The sequence below is a fragment of the Magnolia sinica genome, chromosome 10, assembly GCF_029962835.1.
Source record: "Magnolia sinica isolate HGM2019 chromosome 10, MsV1, whole genome shotgun sequence".
Taxonomy (NCBI): Eukaryota; Viridiplantae; Streptophyta; class Magnoliopsida; order Magnoliales; family Magnoliaceae; genus Magnolia; species Magnolia sinica.
The window spans coordinates 77,965,977-77,989,406 of record NC_080582.1 but is presented as its reverse complement, the minus strand read 5'-3'; the positions used below and the strand labels follow the sequence as shown (position 1 = coordinate 77,989,406).

General features: G+C 37.7%; 2 protein-coding genes across 2 annotated transcripts in view; both read right to left on the bottom strand.

Moving 5' to 3' along the window:
* Window positions 1–1,050: 1,050 nt before the first annotated feature.
* On the bottom strand, window positions 1,051–7,174 carry LOC131217617 (F-box protein SKIP23-like). Its single transcript, XM_058212560.1, has 2 exons — window positions 7,104–7,174; window positions 1,051–2,347 (listed from the first exon to the last, which is right to left on the bottom strand). Exon 2 carries the CDS (start codon window positions 2,287–2,289, stop codon window positions 1,051–1,053), a length of 1,239 nt encoding a protein of 412 aa, XP_058068543.1. The 5' UTR covers window positions 2,290–2,347; window positions 7,104–7,174.
* A 2,948-nt stretch (window positions 7,175–10,122) lies between these two features.
* LOC131217072 (uncharacterized) overlaps window positions 10,123–23,430 on the bottom strand; it is a 33,501-nt gene continuing 20,193 nt past the window's right edge. The window contains exons 8-10 of the mRNA XM_058211813.1: window positions 12,039–12,142; window positions 10,519–11,537; window positions 10,123–10,293 (exon numbers count right to left, since the gene is read on the bottom strand). The gene's annotated coding sequence lies outside the window, so the exon portion shown is untranslated. The remainder of the gene's footprint in view (window positions 10,294–10,518; window positions 11,538–12,038; window positions 12,143–23,430) is intronic.

Sequence of the window (23,430 nt, the reverse complement as noted above, 5' to 3'; positions counted from 1 at the left end):
TTTTTGTATAAAGACCTAAAATGATATGTAAAAATGGATATATGGCGTGGATAAAGCACATAATCAGACCTATCTGTGATTAATGTCCGCGACACCAAGTAAAACTATTTTGGAGAACAATCTTTGTGCAGAGCACTATTTTCAATCATGTGGTCCACCTGAATCATGGTTGGGGGCAAAATTTTCAGCAATTAGTCTAGCATGGGGTGATGCACCTGTTAGGGGGGTGGATTTCACATAAACATGGGGTCGTCTTTTGTGTGCTGTGTATTTCCTCCTGATTTTTTTTGTCAAGGCCCTATATTACTGCCATTTTAGATCCGCATGGAACCACCACAAATAATGTATGCCCTTTCATGTTTCCCTTGGAACTAAAAAGTGAGGTTAATCCAAATCTGAAGTGGGCCAAACCCATGTCAAATCGTTCTGAATACCTCTAAATCATTTGGAATGACCGGAATTTTGGGCTATCCATTCATCTAAGGTGAGAGCATCTATTGACGGCACAAAAAAATAAAAAAAAAAGTGTAGGTCCCACAAAATAAAAAGATAAGGCTAGCCCCACACACAATTTGGAAGCTTTTTAGTCATCAGTGTCTTTGTCCTAATTGCTCTGTTATGGGTTGTGCACTAATGAATTATATTTGGATTAGCATGATAAGTATGCTGATGGTGGACCCCACATGGACAGGTGAATAACCATTAGACGGAGGTAATAAGTCCTCTAATTAGGTGATTACTGTTACACTGGCCTCCTTGTATAATCAATATAAAGCAAAACAATCTAACTTCATACTGGAATTGAAGCAACTTTACTCTGAAAACTTGTTTCTATTGTATGTTTAACTTCATAGAACTTAGAAAATGAAAATCTAAATTTCTAAATGCACATAGATATTATGGTCAACCTTCCAAGTTTGCTTCTTCAGTCTCTCATCAAATTACTAAACATTTAATAATACAAACTAACAAAAGTCGTGGAAAGAAATAATGTTAATCCAATGTGTATTTGAGAAATAATTTTTTTTTTTTTTAAAAACATAAATGCAATTATTCTTCCAACGCATCATTACGACGATAAGATGTGTGCAACCATATGGGTGGAGGCCAAATCATTCCCAAGTCATTGCTTGAATGGTATTGGCATGGCAACGATGTGATGCTATTATCCTCCAAGTTGAACATGCCTAAATCATGACCCCCTCGTACACCAGCCTTATACGAATATACTGCGTCATCAGTAAAGTAAATACAATTTCTTTTGAATCTGGGAAAATCGTGAGCCGAGAGAGATAATGAGTTATTTGAGCCTAAGAACAACATACAATCACCAAGAGTTTTCACCTCAAACCTCTTCCTCCTACTTATATCCATCTTAAAAACTTTAAATCTAATGGTATAATATATCCAATTATGAATGTCTTCACAATATCTAACATCCTCACCAGTATGAATGTCTTGACAATATCTAACAACCTGTAACAGCTCCCCCATTGATTCCACTAAATACATTGTCTGTTGATAGATATCCATTTGTGGCGGCACATAGATATTCATTTGTGGCATGACCTCGACTGCATCGGGAGGACCATCAATGTTGCAAATTGCAACTCTTCCATTAGAGTCTACCACATAGAATTGTTCTTTATAACACACAATGTCACAATAAGGACACCATATCTTTTCAATTACGGTCCACTCCTTGTCTCCATGTCTACAGAATGCCAATTTTTGAAGCTCACCATGGATGGCCATAACAACATAGTTGGGGTTCGATGTAGGGTCTGAGGATACCACAGCCTTTTTTATGAAGCGGGTTCTTATCCATTCCGAGTTTGGAGTTTCTACTACACCATCAAATAAAGACCGTACATTGTACTCTGCACCCACTCTGGATTTGTCAAACCCTAGTACTTCGGAAAACGTTGTTATTGGAGGAAGTTCGATCTGGGTCTTAGTAAATGGATTAAATAAACGAATGACAGGGGTCTCATCTACTGCAACCAGCCAACCATTGGAAGAACCACAATACCTTCGCCCATGAACCTCTGATAGCTTGAGGTAAAATATCTTGTTATCAGATAAACTAAAGGCACTGTAGGCCTTGACGTTCTTGTCATATGGAAGCATTAACAGTGGTAGCTGGTAAGGGTAATGAAGAGGCATTTCCTCTACGGCTGATCGCCATGATTTGCAAGTGGCACGAAATGCCAGATAATCCCTATTGGCAGATAGTAATTCAGCGATTGTACGTAACAGTTCATTTTGAAGTTGGGACCAGTCAGCCATGTATATCCTTCTCAATATTACTGATCACTCGAGATTATGCAACAGTGTTTCCTTGGAGCTGGAAAAAAAAAAAAGTGAAATAAAACATGAAAATTAGATGAGGGATCATGGTGAATATTACATTTCTATTACAAAAATACTTGGAGCAAAGTAAATCAATAGTAAATCTCAAATCCAAACAGGCTTTAGCTTATACTACTAAATCAGGCTCATAAAACTTCAAGAATTTAAAAATTGTAGCAATCACCAGTGCAAGCGGATTCGGTCTATTGCACACACGCAAGCACTTAGATAGAGAACATATGCTTTGACGCTCACCCGAGAATATTACATTTCTATTACAAAAGTACTTGGAGCAAAGTAAATCAATAGAACATCTCAAATCCAATCAGCTTTTAGCTTATACTTCTAAATCAGGCTCATAAAACTTCAAGAATTTAAAATTGAAACCGCAGTGTAATTTTCTGGTTACCTAGAGTGGAAATAAAAAGATAATTACTATTTTAAAAGGTATATTGTCAATCCATTTTTATATATCATTTCAAGACATGATCCAAAATTTAATCATATCCAAAGCTCAAGTGGACCAACCATAAGAAACACACCATTCATCCATTTTTACATGGAAGTATGGGCCAATGCACCAAAAACTCCAAAGCTATGAAGAAATAGAATATCGCTTTATCTAGGCCCTTCCGGTCAAACCGACCAAGATCTCCCCGTAGGCTACCCCGAATCTCACAAGTCCCACGGTGGGAACCACCCCATGGTCATTATGCATCTCATAGACCCCATCTTATGAGTCACCTCACCATAGTGTGGAGATGCACGTGCATTAGGTTGGGAGTTCAAATCTTACTCTAAGTATATTATATTTTTAATAAAATCCCATCATTTACCGTTCAAATCACATTAGAGTCGGCGACTTTTAGAACAATGGGGTGTATGTTGTAAGGGCCGTAAAAATTTACTAATAATAATAATAATAAAGATATTTTATCTTATCTTTATTTTGTATTTATTTTAAATTAATCTTATCTCCTATCTTAAACCGTATAATTTAAATATACCTCTAACCCTCCCCACATCTCTCAAGATTCAAACATTCAGTCGTAAAAAGAGTTTTAGTCAAATTTAAATATTAACAAAAAGGCTACCTGCGATAGCAGAGAAAGGAAGAAAGAGAATTTTGGAGTGCTTAGATCAGATATGTATATCGTCTTCCTTTTAGTATTTTTTTTATATATTTAATATAATTTAATTTGGTGTATGCAATGAACGGTGTGGATTGGTCACACGTTCATTGTATTGAATTATGAGTAGATGCCATTTAAAGGTGAGGGGAATATAAAATTATGTAATTGTAATTGGTGTGTATCTGATCAAATTAGATTAGATCTATACTGATCATATAATCCCTAAGGCTAAAATATACAAGGGCCCTAATATTCAGATCAATCTAACCATCAGATAGGCCACATTAGTTAGATCTAGAAGTGTTTAATAAAGAAATCTTAGATATTTTGCGCAAGTGTTGGTATCACTTGGTGTAGAAGGTCGAGATAAGTCATTGGTGTATGTGTGGTTAGATCCACACCATTCATCAAATGCGTAGAGGCAAAACATGACAAGACCTTAAGAATCTGAATGATCTAACCATCCGATGGGCCACCCTGATCAACTAATTTCCATTCAATTTTATAATCTTAAAAAGGAAAAAAAGATAGAATAAAAATTTTAATTATTTAATTATTTTGGATTTAGCTACATAGGATGTTAATCAAAGGTGGGCCCCACCATATAATACAAATAAATGAATAATAATATTGTTGATATAATTGATAGGACCTCGGAATTCAAATCAACTTAATTATATTACAGAGTCAATACTACCAAACTCAGGTGAGTAACCCAACTTGTTTCATAATTCATTAAAATTAAAATAAATCTTTTGTGATTGTTGAATTGATTTACTGATTTGAGTATTTTGATATGATAATTGTACGCTAAATTCATAAGTGAATATTTTGATCAAGAAAACTATGTCAAATATGAAAAATATGCATTTACATATCATCCATCATTCATTGCATTGCATAATGCATCGTCGATCCTAGGGGTCCTCCGTAGAAGAAATGTCGATCCTGGTAGAGCGTTACCAGATACGGACTATGCCCAAGCCTACCGAAAGGTGGAAACCTACCCAACGGGTAGATGCGGGTTGACGACCTCTAACCCAAGCAGATGGACGATCATCCCATCTAATGCATTCATACACCATTTTACATTTATATCATTGTACATGCATTTTTGTATTATTTTAATTGCTATGATTATGAACCATGTTAGGTTATATCACTAAGCCTGAGCAGCTAATACTTTTATTGATAGAAAAATCGTACAAAGGAGCCATTAGCAAATGATATGGCACAAGAACCGGAATGATCTACTATATCTGAACACGACCCATGTGACACGTGGTCATACTTATCTGAAGATGAAGTGGCAGCATCAAATCATTTCTAATTATGTAGTTTATTTGTTAGTATAATTTGATTAACATATAATGCATATTGGTATTGATTTTGAGACTTTAAGAAATTATTTAGATTTATTTCTTTAAAACAATGTTAGCATGGAATAAACATCATTAGTATAATGGTATAATAAATGAATGATTTTAAGGTTTATTTTATTTTAAGGGTCGTCAAGATTTCTATATGCTTGGTTGATTGGTGTTAAGTGTTATGTATGTGTGATTAAGATTATGGTGGATCTTATATTGAATGTAATTATCACATGCGATTAAACTGATTAAAGAATTAAGTGAGTACAGTTTGTGTATGAGTTACGAACAGAAACTCGGGTCTATGGGTGCACACTTTGTACCCGGATTTTGGGGCGTAACATATGTTCCATCGACTTCCTTGGTCATCAGGTGCATCAGTGCACACTTCGATGTTCTAAGCCTGATTTTACATTACTCCACCTCATGGTGTAGCCCACCTTGGTTTTGGACAAGGATGATTTTGGGCATGTATGGTAAACATTAGAGGCTGCACCTAATCGAAGAAGTGGATGTCACATGTAGGACATTGCTTAAGATATCGGGCCTCATAAAGATTTCCATCTTCTTATGGCTATAATTGGCAATCAATGATTAAAAAAGCAAAAAAGATAGAAAGAAATTACGTGTTCAAAAAACATATATATATATATATATATATGAATGCTCACCGACCCACCTACATGCATGCGTGTGCGCTTTTGCACGTGTCATGGGCATCTAATTCGAAAATGCATCCCCTGAAACCCAAGGCACCAATTTTCACCTGTATGAAAACTCTGGTGGACTATAGCAAAGAGCGATGCAAATCAAGGGAGAAAACTAATTTATTTTTCCATGTCCCAAAAAGTTTTGGATAAGAGTAAAAGTTGGGAGTTGGGGTTTCATGGGCTGCTGCATCACGTGGACTATTTAGATTTTGGACTCACATCACAAATGATGAGTTCTCAAAAAGTTCTCATGAGTTCCGTGAAAACTAGTGTGCAGCGGAGCATATATATATATATATATATATATATATATATATATATATATATATATATATATATATATAGCAGTCGCTTGTGTGAGCAGATTCTGATTCGGTGAGACCCTGGCCTCACCAAGATGGTGAGGGTGAGGCCTTTACTGTGGGCCCCGCCTTGATATCTGTATTCTGTATCTACTCCATCCATTTGTTTTTCCGGATCATTTTAGGGTATTATCCCAAACATGAAGCAAATCCAATTATCAGATAGACCGTTTCATAAGAATCAGTGATTATTTACCTTTAATAGGCCACGGAGGTTCTGGATCAAGCTAATATCTATTTTTTCCCTTCATCCATGCCTATGTGACCTTATCAATAGATTAGATGGCAAATAAACACTACGGAAACATTAAGGTGTGTCTTAAGAAGTTTTTAATGGTAGGTGGTTCAATTACCACAGTTTCTTATGAAACATTCCCCCCATAATTGGATCTGCTTCATGTTTGGGATAATGCCCTAAAATAATATTTAAAAAAACGGAGGGACAGTGTTGGTATGTAGGAGTATGTAAGTGTGCATGAACTTTCACAAATATCTGTCAGGCCTGCAAATCTGGCCTCTTGTACACACTCGGGCACTCACCCAATTCGCTACGATCGATAGAATATACACCAGACACAATAATCGGTAAATTGGACACGCGGGCACTTATCTAACCCAAATACAATTGATGAAGTATACTGTCTATTGCACACACGTAAGTGCTTAGCTGGAGAAAATTGCACACGATTATTGTACACACTTGGATGCTCACCATAAGGTAATTAAGGGACCTATTGTACACACCAGGATACTCACCCAAAGGTAATAATTGGAGTTTTCAACCGTGCAATGCATGAATCAAACAAAGTTCTTTCCAAAGTCTTTCACAATCAAGCACTTAATTTTTAAGACTTTTCGAGGCGTCAAAATATATTCATGTAAATTATAAGATTTCTAACCATAGATTGAAATCATTAAATTTTACATAAATCATTAAGAACGTCTCAAATTTATACGCTCTCAAAAGATAACCTCAAAAACAGAAACTAGCAATATGAATTTTCAACAAGTGACGACAGTGAAAACAAAATAACGAAATTCCAAATCATAAATTCAAACTACTAAATAAGTCACAAATCCAACGATAATGTTACATAAGTCTAATATTCTTGAATCTAATTTTGAATCATGCTCATATGAGATTACTAATGCGAGAAGAGGTAAGCGGCAACTCACTTTATTAAATCAGACTAAACTCGGTGTAACTCGCCCTGATTCAGCTCTGACTCGGTTTCGACTCAATTCCAAACCGGTGTAACTCGTCCTGACTCAGCTCTGACTCGGTTGCGACTCAGTTCCAAATCGGATTTCTCACGACTTGGTGAAGTTCTCGTTATCTTTATCCTTCCTGTATCTCTCTTTCTCTCGTCAGGTAGGGTTTTTATAGCCATCTCTTGGACTCCACTAAGATCCGGAAATCCTGCTGCGAAGAACGAACGGTCTGGATTCATTCTTGGAGCCGAAGTTTCTTTTTTTAAAAAAAAAACTTTCGTAAACAGTTCGGTCATGACGCCTGTGGTTTCTTACTAGGTTGGATTGGATTAGTGTTGCACGGATGAGATTTAACCGTTTGAACGGGTAGGATCTATTTAGGGTTGATTTCATGGATTGATCGAATTCCGGCCGGGACGCGGATTTCCTGCGAATACCTTTCGCATGAAGGGAAGCGGATTTCGCACTGAGTAACTCAGTACCATAAGCGTACTGAGTAAACTCTGTGGGGAACTCCGTCCATCTGTTTTATCATATAAATTTATGGCTTTAGCTCAAATATTAAGAAAATCCAAAGCTCAGCTGGACCACACAACAAGAAACAGTCTGAATTGAAGTCTACCGTTGAAAAGTTCTTGGGGCCACTGAAGTTTTAGATCAAGCTGATATTTGTGTTTTCCCTTCATCCTTGTCCGTGTGATCTTATGATAAGTTTGGATGACAAATAAACATCACTGAGGGCCTTAGAAAGGTTTCAATGGTGGAAATCAATACTTTCACTGTTTCCTGTGGTATGGTCTACTTGATCTTTTGATATACTTCAATTTTGATCTCAACCTCTAAAATGATCAGTAAAAACGGATGGGTGGCGTGGATAAACCAAATGAATTCAAGGTGGGCCCCACAGAGTTTATTCAGTACGATAAGAGCGTACTGAGTTACTCAGTACGCGATCCGATTTACGCATGAAGTTCGTGTGGAAGGATGCTGGGTGGGGCCCACTTCAATGTATGTGATAAATCCATTCCGTCCATCCGTTTTGCGAGCCCATTTTATGACGTGCGGCTAAAAATGAAGTAGATACAATACTCAAGTGGGTCACACGAGAGGGAAATTTTGGAAAAGAAATGCCTACCGTTGAAACCTTCATGGGGCACCACGTTAATGTTTATATGCTATCAAAACCGTTTATAAGGCCTTAAAATCATCTCTAAAAACGGATGGACGGGATGGATTTCTCACAAACATTTATGTACTCCCACCCAACATCCTTGCGCAGGAACTTCTTCGGGAAGGCTTTCGCAGGAAATCCGTTTCCGAATTTCCGGAACGAAAGAAACGGAAGAGGAAGTTCCCCGGAAAGCCGATTTGCGTACGGAGTAACCGAGTACCTTAAATTTATAAATTGAGTGAACTGTGGGGTCCACCATTATTTATGTATCTTATCCACTCCGGTCATCCATTTTATAAGATAAATTTAGAAATTGAGCCCAAAAATGAAGCATATCCAAGTTTTAATTGGACCACATCTCAATAAACAGTGTTAATTGAACGTAAAATTCTTGGAGTGCTGCATAAGTTTTGGATCAATCTCATAATTTTTTTTTTCCCTTCATCCATATATTTGTAATCTTATGAACAGGTTAGATCACAAATAAAAATCACTGTAGGCCCTAAGAAGATTTCAATGGTGGAAATCATTATTCCGACTGTTTCCTTATGGAGTGGTCCATTTGAGATTTGGATATGATTCAATGCCAGGTTAAACCTCTAAAATGAGCTGGAAAAACGGATGAGCGGCGTGGATAAACCACATTCAATCACGGTGGGTCCAAAAAAGTTTATTTATTAAGTTAGTATTAGTGGGATCCTTGGGGCGTTCCAACAGAGAAAACGGAAAGAAGTGTTTCACGCTCGAGGATTCTTTCTTTCTTATTATTTTGTTTTTTTCATGCGAGTGGGCCTTGTTTCCCATGCGAGCATGCTAACGTGCGAGTGTATTCTTGTTTTAATCTACACGTGGGAATGGTCAGGGCTTGATTGTACGCTGGCCAAAGATTTAGCATTTAATGGCCTACTAATTGAACAGTTTAGATCATCACAGTGAGTATTCAATTGACTTATCTAAGCCCAGTGGTTTAGATGAGTTTTTTTTTTTTTTCAAAATTAACAGTCAGATGGTCTTACAATTGGACACGGATTTTGCCCTACCCGCCGGTCTCTAGCCCCGGCAGTGCTATGGGCCGGCCCACTGTGATGTATCTGTTTATTCACACCGTCCATCCCTTCTCTCATATATTTTAAGGTATGTGCACGGAAATGAGTTAGATCCAACGCAATAATAAGCTTGTGTTGCATTAAATGCAAGATTTATCTATGGTGTGGTGTGGTTGGCAATCCGCTTTCGTTACAATTATGATTTGAGTGGCTCACGGAACTCCTTGACATATTAAGATATAAATATATAGACGGTTTGTCAAATCAATGGTCATACTTCAACATTCCCTATGAGAACTAATTAGGAATAATTATGTGTGATTTGTATAAGTGCAGTGCTTTTTCCGGCAGTTATGCTGGCCGCCAGGCTTTTACAGTTAGATCAGATGTATTTCCCGTTGTGACTGTTCACCGGTTTTCCTTCAGCTTGAGCCTTTGGTTTGTTCATAAAATAACAATTTATCATGATGGCTTGGTTTATTTATCAGGTGGGCCACAGTCGAAATCAATGGATGTCTAATCGTCCAAATCAACATACAAGCTTGGATGATCTAATCAGTAGACCAGCCTGATTTTCATAGAAGGCCATCTTGATGGTCTGATGAATCTTTTGCACGGTTTGGATGTCCCACATACAAGACTATAAGTGAAAGCTCACATGCATGCAGTACCTGTACTTTACACATTAATACATTGCTAAGAAAGCACCAATCTTATTCCATCACGAATCGCTTTTCTCATTAATACATATGAGTACATGATTTATTACCAGATGGGCACTTCTTCCCACAAGTGTTCAATAGCAAGGTTAGGGAGACTGGGACATTGAGGTTTATGCCCAAGATATTGGCTTTAATGGCAGTGCAAAGACAGACAGCTGCTTCAAGGTCAACTATGCGGGAAAAAGATCCACGGAGACATTTTCCAGATCCACCAACTGAAACAACCATAGGCGGGAAAAAGATCAGATTGCAGAAGCAATAGACAGTCCATCCGCCACAAAAATGAACAAAGAGGGAAGATGGCAGAAACTAACTAATTAATTTTGAAAAATTTTGACCATTATTGTAAACAGCAATGCTGGATTCTGTTACACAGCATCATGTTCTGTTCAACAGATAATGCAAAGAAATGCTCTCCAGAAACATTTGAGGAACCAGACCTAGTAGATTACACTGGCTTTGCATTTACTCTGCCAGCTTGTCTCTTAGAATCAACTGTCTGTGTCGCCAATTAATTTCAGAAGCCCATCCTGTTTGACCATTATCAGACATGGACGACTTTTGAGACATTTCTGGATGCCCCCAGGCTTTTGGGGCAGCAGTTGAGGCTCCCCTCTGTTTCTCAGCACCATTCCCAGTTCAGTTCTTAGATTTCTTGCCACAGACCTCCCATGCACCATCTATGCTATGATGTGTCACTTCTTGAATCAGCTGATCAATCTTGGGGCTGTTGTTGCCGAAGTCAGAGCCTCCAGAGTAATGTCCATACAGGGGAACCATGCCTTTTCCATTACGTGATGAATTAGCAGCAGCAGCAGCCGAGGAGGCCATGCCACCAATCTTTTTCGAATTCGTTTCAGTATTGTGTTAATTACCTGACTGTTTCGGATAGGGTACTCCAGTCAAAAGCTAATAAAATAAGTCCAAAACCATTTAGCATACGGAAGAAATATGATAATAAACACATTGAAGAAACTGTGACATTAGTAAGATTCAACTAGATCCAAAGCTCCCAATTAAACATACCATATACCACTATACACAGTTCTGAACAAACAAAATCACACTGTCAAATAACTTACCATTCCAACCAATTTCATATGCTATAAGCATAATTGATTTCAATGATAATCCATTAGACTCGGATTAGAACTGGAAAATTTTACTAGATATATGCAAGTAGTAACTACACAAACGTCATCATGCCGCCAGTTACACAAAGTAATCATTATGAAATTTATAATTACACACAGAAAATGTAGAATAATCATATAATGCACCTGGAAGCCCATGCCGGTACAACCTATAGAACTATTGATAATGTGCTGGATTTGGGTGCCTGACTGGCACTCTCAAAGTTGCTAAACATTAGCTTAGATCGCTGATAGTTTATTTTTTTCAAATAAGATTCTAGAGAGAATCAAGACATGATAGTGTTTGAACGATGGGCTTCGACAACCTGCGATACAATCACCAAACCTTTCAAATGGAACACAAGGTGACCTATTGTCGATTTGAACCATGCATTCAACTAGAAGCAAGCCATGTTGCAAGAATCATGCCGATTTGATGAACCTAACCCTTTGAATGGGATCAATTTGTTACATCTGTCTATGGCTTATGAGCCATAAATCACATGGTTAGAATCATAAAATCAAAGTGTTACTTTAGAATCATAAGAAATACAAAGAGTGATCTGTTACTAGATGCTTCAAAATGATGGATCTATTTTGTTTCTCTGGTCGACCTTGACTGTCCATTTTCATGCTATTGATCGGAAGCATAGGATCACCTAATTGACATGTTTTTTTGCACCATAGCTTGCTCGTTGTTGGATGAGGAGCAGTCTAATTTCTGTAGATTAACCTCTTAGAACTTGAAATTACAAACTTAACACCAAAATATTGCAAGATTATCCCCATTTCATAGATGTGAGACAATTTAGTCAAATTGAACTTACATAATGTTCAAGAATGGGAATAAAGGGTAAGGAGAAACAAAACAAGAAGTGACTGTATTCTTGCGATCTGCATTCACTAGTCCTTCGACCTTCTTTCTCCCTTTCTTTAATAAAACTTTGTTAATGATCAAAAAACGGAACAAGAACAAGAACACGGATTCGTAGGAACATGCAAGGGCAAGACATTCCATGCCAATTAAATGGGTCGACACAACTTAATATAGCCCAGATATATCCAACGCATTGCCTAGACACAAAACTTCTCTCCCAATAGCATGCAGTTCTAAATCAAACAATTCTATGAGAACCAGGGTGTCCCGTATCCGTTACGATATGGGCGTATCGGCCGTGGCCGTTACGCGATACGGGGCCGTAACGGTTACTGCCCGGTAACGGCCGTTATGGTCAAAAAATGCCTTTTTTTTCTCTTTTTTTTTCTTTTTTAAGGTCTGTTTTTTCACTTTTTTTGAAACTTCTTTCTTCTAAACTCTTTCTAAATCATTCTATTGCTATTTTCGACTACTCTTGGCTTGATATTACAAATAAAAACAACTTATATTAAGGATTTTCTTGATTCGAAGCTCTGTGGGCCATTTTCCAGAAATTTCTCAAAAATAGGTATTTATACTTTTTATTCAATGTTTTATTGTTTTAATGGTAGAATATGATGTGTTGATCATAATAGAAGATAATAATATCCATTTTACAGATTGTTATTATCATTTTATATTTTTTTATAATTTTTTTCTATTTACGCACTATTTTTGACCCTTTTTTTTAAATTCGAAAAATTATTTTTTATTGAATATTTTGATGTTTTAATGGTAGAATATGATGTGTTAATCATAGTAGAACATGTTAATGTTCATTTTACAGATTGTTATTGTCATTTTATATTTTTTTTATGAATTATGAAAAATAATTGCAAACACCTACACATGTAAGATATTTTCATATTACATTCATTCTAATATATCTATCATTGATAGTAGATAGTTAGAAAATTAAATATATGAGTTTTGCAGTCAAATCTAGGTTGTCTGGTTCATAAATTCATCAAACAGTCCGATACAACTCTCACCAAAGAGTGGACCGTTACACCACCATAAACATATTCCAATTTATAAATGAATGTATATTTGGAATGCTTAGAATATTCCGGATTTAATCCATATTTTCTTATATTTTTTTGGCAAAAAAAAAATTTTGCACCACTACGGGCCGTTTCGCCCCCGTATCCATATCGGTATCAAAGGGTACTGATACCGATACGGAATACCTTGATGAGAACTGATGATGGATTTTACAGGGCTTGGCTACAAAATGAACTTCAGGCATGCATGCATATCATAACATTTCTACTAAAACTTAGAGACATGGAAGAAAACAAACGAATGGGATATAATAATTTGATTTTTCTAGAGCTCAAGTGCTCATTAGTACAACAGCAACTTCACATCAAGTGGAGGTCCTTTTTCCTGAAGCTATGTTTTGAAAAAAAAAAAAAAGAGTCAGATAATACTCTCAGTTTGTGATTTCCACACAAGATGCAAAGGTCATTAGAACTGACATAGAAATCCTAATGCTCGGATTGAAACAACAAATGGTTAAATTGAAAATTACTCAAAATTTGCCCGATACTAAACATCTGACAAGGGACCTTAACAATTGGACCTCTAACAGTATGAAAGGTTATATCAAAATGAGGAAAAACTGAGAAACACCAAAAAATCAAGCAGAAGTGAATGACTGGATGGAATTTGAACTGGATTTGAAGCCTTCAAAACATTTCAAATGATTGGATGGAATTTTAAGTTTGCCAAAAAAGACAACAACAACAACTATGCCATTTGTGCTAGATTTGAAGCCTCTAAAACATTTCAAGTCCTAAGTAATGTGATACTACATCAGTGCCACATATTAAAATAGAGACATTACTGGGTGAAAAGTAGCTACAGAAAACCCATTCCTACAAAAACCCATTTTTCAGAAAATCAATTAAGAAGACAGGAAGCCTCTATTTACAAAAAACTCCCTTTTCCTCATAAAACCAACACATAAACGTGGTTACAGGACAAGCGGCGAGAGGAGAAACAAAGGAGTTCAAGTAATGGCGAACGGTTATGGACCATCACAACGTGGGAAGGATCTAGATGGGTAGATAAATTAAACACTATAAATAACAAAAGAATTCAGCAAGAAAAATACTCTCATACCAACCCAAACAAACCAAATCTATCCTTCAATTATCCTGTTAATTTACCAATCAAATTACATTCCATAGTGTAATCATTTACTTTTTGTGTCAAACAAGTTACATTTCCTAGTGTAATCTTTTACTTTTAAGCTTACTATTTTACATTCCATAGTAGTGTAATACGTAACATTAACCAAGTAGTGGGTAACTTTTAGCTATAATTTGAACCTGCACTCGTGCGTTGGATTTTGTTCATCAATTGGAAAGGTGTTCCGCAGTTATTTTTCGTGATCGACTGTAAGAATCCCTTTTCCAATTTCATTTTATCTATATCGAAAAGTCCTTTCGTACAAAAGGCAAAGGTGCAACCCATCATCAAAGGATGAACCCCACCCTCTTAATATCACCTGATCCAATTTTACACATTGAACGAGTGGTTGAATAGGCCACCGATCTCATCAAATCTCGATCATACACTACGTGTTTACCTATCTTAGTGCTTAGGGTCATTATTGTTCGGTTTGAATTGAAGCCGCAATTTCAATTCTGGCACGCCCACACACCCAGTGCCAAAAACAACAACAAGAAGTTTTTAGCATGCCCAATGGGACTGTGTCTAACTTACCGGTGTAGTATTGCCAACTATGAATAGAAGAAGTGCTCGTACTGCCGGGGTTGATCCCTCTACGCCAACCGCACCACCTCCAGTAGATGACGTGTGAGTTATGACAACCCCTGAGACATTGAATTTAAATAATAGTCCAACATCTGTTGCTAGGTATCAGGAAGGAGCGTCAACTTCCCGAACTATTCTTCTAGATGAGGTAGTTGTTGTGCTCCGAGATGTATAGATGAGCATTTAACTTGTGCAGGAATATGGAAGGGCCCAGGGAGAGTAATTTCATATTTAAGCTGAAAATACCAATCGATATATGGCTAATTAGACTGAAGCCATGCATCGATTGATAGCTATGATGGCCAAACGAACACTATCAGCAACATAATACAATGTCGAGGAAAGTTCTATTGGCAATGTAGCTTTGTTGTCACACATGCCGTATCCGCAATGTAATCCACCATCGGTTCCTATCCAAGAGATGAGAAATGAGCCACCTCCTATGGGAGTTAGGTGACTGGAGGGAGAGGGTAGGAACTTTATACCTGAAAACATGAATCTAGGATTGCCAGGAGGATTCAATCTCCAACAGTTCCCTACGTTCCAGGATAATGTGAACCGATTTGGTCCCGATCACCCACCAGTCTTAGAACCTCAGCAGATGGATCGTGACTAGATTGTACAAATTGTCCAAGAAGTTGTTGGCCAAGTACTCAACCACAACATTCTCTCGGTGTATCATAAACCATACCCTGAATGGATAGATCAGCAACACTCATTGCCAAGAAACTATCGACCGGATTTTACCTTATTTTCTGGCGAGCCCGGTCAATCGACTATCGAATATGTTGGTCGATTTACAATGAAATGTGGAGAATTGGCCAACAACGACTATCATAAATTGCAATTGTTTGGACATTCACTAACGGCAATGGCCTTCGCATAGTACTCAAACTTACTGTCAAACTCAATACACACTTGGCAAGAGATGGAAGAAAAGTTCTACGCTTAGTTCTTCTCTAAGAATAGAGATTACTATGTCCGATCTCGTACGTTTTCAGCAGTTGCTTAGCGAAACGTGTGAGAGCTATATCATATGGTTTAAGCGGGCGAAGTGTTGTTATAAGGTTGTCATGGCCGAAGCTGAATTTATGCAACTTGCACAAGACAGGTTTGAATACAAACTTCGTAAGAAGTTTATAGGCACGGAGTTCGTAGATTTGTATGACTTGACCAAAAAAGTCTCTTGATATGAACCTCTGCGAAAAGGAACTAAGCAAAGTACTCGTCATTGGGGACATATTTGATGCAGGACAATTGACCACTTGCTCTAAAAGCTCGAACTGTTAGAGTATGACGAATTAATCCATTTATCTCATAGCCTAGGCCCCACGTCTCATGGGTTAGGACCTCGGCCGAACCCCCCTCATGGGCTTGTGAGCCCCAAATCACATGAGTCACCCACCCCAAGTGTCCCCGCATCCTGCGGGCTACCCCACTCTAGCTCGATGTGAAATGCCCCTGTATTAATCACCCCCGGTGAGGAGTCTCGAACACGAGATCTCTCCCATGGGCTCCAAATCACATGGGTCACCCACCTCGAGTGTGTCCCCACATCGCACGAGCTACCCCACTCGAGCCTGGTGTGAAAATGCCCCTGCGTTAGTATTACAATGACTCAAATTACGAGATCACAATTGTTGTAGTGGTGGCTAAAAAGCCACCAGTGTGTTCTATACTAGTCAAAGAGGAATCAGCCACTTCAGCCGAACAAAAGGCTCAAAAAGTTTACACCTTTAACGTCACAAAAGCTGAGGAAATATTTGATATTTTGTTGGCCGGGAAATTTATCAAAATAACATGAATCATAAGATACCCTCGGTCGATCGGTCAATGAGTTACAAAAGACCAAATACTACAAATGGCACAGAACTCGGTCTCATTCAACTAACAAATGTGTTGTATTCAGGAACATTATCCAGGATCACATCGATCCCGAATTACTGAAGTTTTCCGAGAAAGGTGAGGAAGCAATGTCGATCGATATAGACCCGTTACCATCCAACCTCGAAGTCAACATGGTTACGACTAATTTGAGGAATCAATCAACCAGGCAATCAACGGAAAGTGTCACATCGAACAATACAAGGGCATCGATGGCCCTCACATTCGAACGAACGTCGTTAGGAGAACCAGTTAGGGTTCCTAGCTATGCGACCGATGTGCTCGAAGGATTTTTCTGGGTGGGGGGACCCTCCCAAGTCAAGATGGGGAGGTCATTACATGGTCCTTGGCTAGTTAGAAGTCACGACTGTTCACAAACCCCTATTGCAGGGTTGCGAAGTAGTAATAACTCGATGAGACCGAGATTGAATCCACAGGGAATGGGGAACACAGCCTAGAACTAATCTAAGTCTAATGACTATGTCCACTTATAGTAGTCTGGGTGTTTAATCTAGCGAGATAAAAATGGTTTTAAACAAGAAGAAAAATGACTATGTCCACTTATAGCAATCATAATATCTATTTTACTAATTCAACGATTATAACTTAATAGGAATCAAGTCCTATCCTATCCAATTGGAAGATAGAGTGGTTAAGCTAATCATAAACAATATTAAAATATGAATTTAATTACACAATTCATTCATGAAGCACTCGAACATCAATCGTAGGGAATTAAAAGCGTCTATAACATCCTTAAACAACCATAGATCAATCAATTATACAGATTGAATCCTTTTATAAATCAAGGCTAAACAATTGTTAAATCAAAGCATTCATTATACCCAAAGTGTACAACAAATCCAAAAATAAACAACTCAAAGACTTAAAAGTAAATCCAAAATCTATTTAATATAATATCATAATTCTAACAACTGTTTGTTGAATCAAATAAACTAAATAATGTAATAAACTACAAGCTCCATCCCTTAGCCTCAGCTAAGAGATTAGCCTAATATGGCTAATAACTTAGAAGAAAAATAATAAAAAAAAAAAACAAACTAGAATTGAGAAGTCGAAGAAGAAGAAAGCCTTTGTAGAGACTCCACCACCCACTGGTATCTTTCCCAAGCTCTAATTAGTATTTAAAACAACTAAGAAAACTCCTTTAAATAGTAAAAACTCTCACCGACTTGCAACCAACTTCAATTTCCACACTTTTGTTATGCTTCGGTCGCACCAAAGTTGCATTCGGTCGCATATCGAATTTCATCTGAAAAATCTATGCAGAATCTGTCTTTAGGTCCCACCTAAGCTGTCTTAGGTGGGACTGAAGTTGGCTTCAGTCGGACTGAAGTTGGCTTCAGTCGGACTAAAGGTCTGAGCCAAATTAATTCTGAAAATTATAATTTCTTGTTGGGTTGTTTTGTGCACTTTTGATTGGATCAAACCGACCTTAGGTGGGACCAAGCACTCTATTTTGTGTACTTGATTTTCTTGGATCTTTGGCATTTGAATTCCTCATTAATGATATCCAAATCTCCAATTCTTCAATATCTTCTTTTAAGCTCTAAATCCATCCTTTTAGGCGCATATTCATCTTTAGATCCAAAACTACCTCACATGATTAAAAACATATATAATTATATTGGATTAACACTTAAATGGCAGGAAAGGTAATATAATTGAAAGGATAAATATGTAATATTTAGGTCTCAACAGTGACTGCCACCAACCACAATAGATGACTCCCAATCACCGCCCACGAAGGGAGCCATTGACCCAAAGGATGGTTAAACCTCCTACAACACGAGAAGGAATATGGAAACGGTTTACACCCAAAATTTTCAGCGGTACCAAAAGCGTTGACCTAGACCCAAAAACGTCGATGGCAAGACATCGGGTTGCAGTAAGAAGGAAATCAAAGGAAAATGCAAGACCTCTTTGGTCATAAGTAAGCTTTCATAGGCCTTTCTGAAGGATCCCAATAAACAAGGACCATGTGGCAATGAATACTGTAGTAGTACTATCTCCCATGCTGCAAAACTGAAACTCAAATGCTCTCAACCAGACTGATCGGTCGTAAGTCCTAAGGAAGAAAGTTGTTGTAACTTATTAGACTACCTCAGCAAGAGTGTTTCCTAGCTGATGAATGGTTGGCCAATGAGCTATCATCGACAACCAAAGTACTGAAAATCATCTCACCTATTGATCCTTCAGCCAACCTTGCGGCCAGTGAGTGTACAAGTTAGATGGAAAATGTCTTAAAAGAAGCAGGCCTCGAAACACCAAGGGGACGATGTCCATGTAATGAAATTGTATTTGGGACATTGCCATTCATTGGAACATGGTTTTCACATTATCGTTTAGTTTTCAAGCTAAACCTACTCAATCGAACAGGATGGTGGGCAATGTAGAAGAGTATACTCCTAGTAATAATACAATACGTTTCTTTTCTATTCGAAGAAGTACTACAAAAAAAAAAAAAGGCAACACCAATGGCTAAAAACTGTCGGCGATCGCTTTCCCTGACAACAGGGCGTCTGCGTTGCTCGCCAATGGTTATAGCCATCGGACATGCCAACAGCTTTTTTCGACAGTTGTAGCCGTCATCATTTCTGACAGGTATTAACCGTCGAAATTATCTGTTTTTTTACGGTTATAGCCGTCGGCGTTTATTTAAAAAAATAAAAATGCAATCCCAACATAAGTTCCCATGATTCATAAGAAAGTAGGTAGCGAATGCTTTTGGGTTGGATTTCGATGGATATTCTTTATTAGATATTTTGATTGAAGAAGAATTATAAGAAAAAAATAAACGATATAAATAACATGTGCACCCATAGCTTTGTTTACTAAATCACTTGAAATTGAGATTTTCTTGTCATGTGATAAGTGATAAGTAACAGAAGCAAACCAAAGTGCAGTTCATCCAAGCTGTTGCTGGGCATGTATTCATATATCAATATCTTTTCTTCCACATGAATGGACCTTTCTTTATAAAGAGATGCTTGTGTTGGAGTTTTGCAATAAGTTCAACTTCATTCTTGTACTCTTCCAGGCATTGCCCATAACTATTAGAAAGTACTTTTACTGATATTTCTTGACCTGTTAGCAACTTTGCCTTAAAAAAAAAAAAAAAACCAGCATCACTGTTATTAATCCACTTTGCATTCACTATTTCTACCGACCTTCCTTTATAAAGAAAGGTTTAGAGTTCAACTGGTTAAACCACAAGTTGTCCACACTACAAGAAATGTGGGAATTGTCGGCGCATTTTTACCGGCGGCTAACACAAACTGTGGGTTTAGATATGAATCATTGGGGCTCACTCCTTAATGTAGGAAACAACTGCAGGAAAAATAAACACCGATGCTCTCTCGTAATAAAAATTCATTTTCCCCTTGACTTTTTTTTACCATTTACGTCAAAAGCCTATTTCTTCTCCAAACCCCCAATCGTCGTTATTACAAACCCTAGCAGACTACCACTATTGTCCTGCTTTCTTCTCCAAACCCTAACCCATCAACCACCGCTGCTATCCAGAGTCTTCCCCATATCCGGTAGCAGCGGATCTTGTCCCACTGCACAGCCACCCAACCTCCATCAACAGCAACTACCATCATAAGAGGCTGCCTGTCCCATATCATCAACAGCAAAACCCATCTCCACCTGCAATCGTCGACCATTAAATCCAGCACTTTAGTTCCATCATCCACCCGTAGTGGCAACCATCAAATCCAATAATTCCAAACCGGGAAGCCCAATGTGAGATCGTGACGCAAACATTGTTGTTCCATCTTCATTGATGTCGTTCTCCAAATCTGCCATCAATGCACGCAATTGCTCTACATCTACATCTTGATCTGAGATCTAATGTGTTTTTCTGATTCATTGGATCAATGGCCCTCCTTACTGATGAAAGTGGCTGAAGATCGTATCTGGATCTGTTGTGCTCAAATTCCAAGTCTTCTTCATTGTTCGTATCTGCTGGACTCTGCATAGTTGTTGATCGCGAATATCTCTGGACCATTGAGAAGGAATCTGCCATTAATCTGTTATGGTGGGCCAGCATCTCTGATCACTTCTGGATCTTGATATGCTCGTGTTGACATTGTGGTCCCCCTTGGTTTGGACGCTCTCATCTGTTGTGATCGGACGAACTAGATGGTGCTGGATGGTTTAAGATGCTCTCTCTCTCTCTATGCTGAAATATGGCTTCCCTGCCTGGACAGAAGGCTCGCTGAAATATGGCTTCCCTGCCTGGACAAAAGGCTCGTCGATTCAACATTGAGGCATTGGATTCAAACCCCAATGAGAGAGAGAGAGAGAGAGAGAGAGAGAGAGAGAGGTGAAGTCATTCTTTTATTTGGTTAGCTGATGTAGACCATTGTCACAAATGTTGCCGAGATTTTTAAAATACCAAGACATTGTTTTGCAGAAAAATGATTAAACAATATTATCATGATAATATTGCAAGATATTTTAAAACACTATAAGTTTTAAATTTTCGCTATTTATTGCAAAATTATCTCAATCTTTTATGAAAAAATATATAAAAGTTAAAATAATTAATTTTATACGTGTATATTTAAAATTTTATAACTATTTATAAATTGATAATATTTTATTTTTGGGGAGATTTTACAAAAAAAAAAAAAAAAAAAAAAAGGAAAAAGAAAAAGAAAACATTGAAAATGAGAATACTCTATCCATACGTATGTATATCATGTCTAAACCATATCACGGTATATGTATGTATTATCATGTCTAAACCACATCACGGGAACTACTGAATGTGCCATATAAACCATTTCTTGATGGATCTTCACACGGTGGCACAAGGGGTGAGCAGCTTGGGCGTGCATCTGGGGGCGAAACTGTCTTAGTATTCTTCTCCAACGACCAGATTTTGCTTGGTTTTTTTTGTTAGCTTTCATGCTTGATGAATCATGGCATTTTGTTAATTGGATTCTGTTATTTTTAAGTGCCATTCTTTCAAGGAGAACCCATTGAAGCTGAGATTTTGAGGATAATTTGCTACCTTGATCCTTAATTATTCAAGAAGGGTATTTCTTCAAGGGGTTTGGTTATATTTTTTTCAACCAAAGTACATCATAGGAGAATTAATTGAGTACTGGATTTATTTTATTTTTGCTTGGATGTCCTTAGGAAGACGGGCCAATGGGATGCAGTTCTGCCAACTTAATGTCTGGTTTATACAACCTGGTGTGCAAAAGGCTGAAAAATCGTATTCTGGATGATGGGTTACTGATTTTCTGCAGTTGACGCATATACATGCATTAAAACTAGTCATTTATAAAACAGGACAAGCTCCTAATGAACTTGACTGGAGTATTGACATTGGATCTTTATAGAGAGAATCTTCTTCCTTGACTATACATCTACACGGGCCCTTTGATTTGACCCTCGATGGATCTTTAGGATGCCAAGACAGTTTATGCATTATGTGTAAGTATTTAATGCAGCATCTTGCACTAACTATGCAAGCTTTCTTACCAATATCCACACTATCCACCGACGTTTTTTAATTTATATACTTTTTTATATTCTTATGGTGAATTTCTCATGACTTAGTTGCTTTCTTGGAAATATCCAAGCTATCCACTAATGGTTTCAAATTTCAGGTTCCAAGTTCTCTGCATTGCTGTTAGTTCCATCTTAGCACTAATTGGCTTGCTTCTGAATTGGACTTCTGGATTTTTGGTGTGGAAACTTGGCTGACAGTCATGGTCAGCTGCAGTTGAGGCCACATGCATGCACATGTTGAAGGTGATACTTTTTCCCTTCTGTATTATATGTATGCAGCTGGTGCTTGATGTGGAAATCTGACCCCTGTTGATTTGGGGTCCATGTTGATGTTTGGGTGGCGCTTTTACGATGACTTTTACTGGCGGTCACAAAACTGCTGGAGGAAAGTTCACAAGAGTCTACTTGTATCTTTAATTTCAGGTTCCATTTTTTAATGTCTGCTAGTTCTAGAAAATAGTGTTTGATCATTGCACACAATTGATAGCTTAGACATGGCAATTTTTGGGTGGATCATTAGTTTGCATTTAGATTTGATAAAAATCATCTAAACAATGGGCAGGATCCTGTTACCATGGTTCCAATCGTAGTCCAGATTCCATGTTCCTATTGCTAGTTATGTCGCTCATTAATGTGATCATTCTAAAACTCTCACTTCTTATTTCTCTTGTTTGTGCATATTTAGCAGCTTTGACATGGAGGAGCATATGCGCACCATCCATACTATTTATCTTGATCTACTGGATTTTCCTGAAGTGCACGATGTCAAGGATGTCAAGGTGCGCCAATGTCCATTCCAAATTTGAGTAATTCCCAACACCATGACCCTTGAATTGCTGGGACAGATCATGGGTGGGTCATGCCCTATTTTGGCTCTACTAATTTGCATTTGACAAGCTCTTTAAAGAAAGTAGCTAGTCAATGGTAGATTTGAATGTTGTGTATGTACATAATAAAGATTTAAGACGATGTTGGCTCCTCTATATACCATTTCAGATATGCTTCTCGTGGCTAGTCATAGCATTCCATTTGGGCCAACCATAGCTTGCCAATCTCTCTCAATCAGATTCTCTCACAAATTTCAT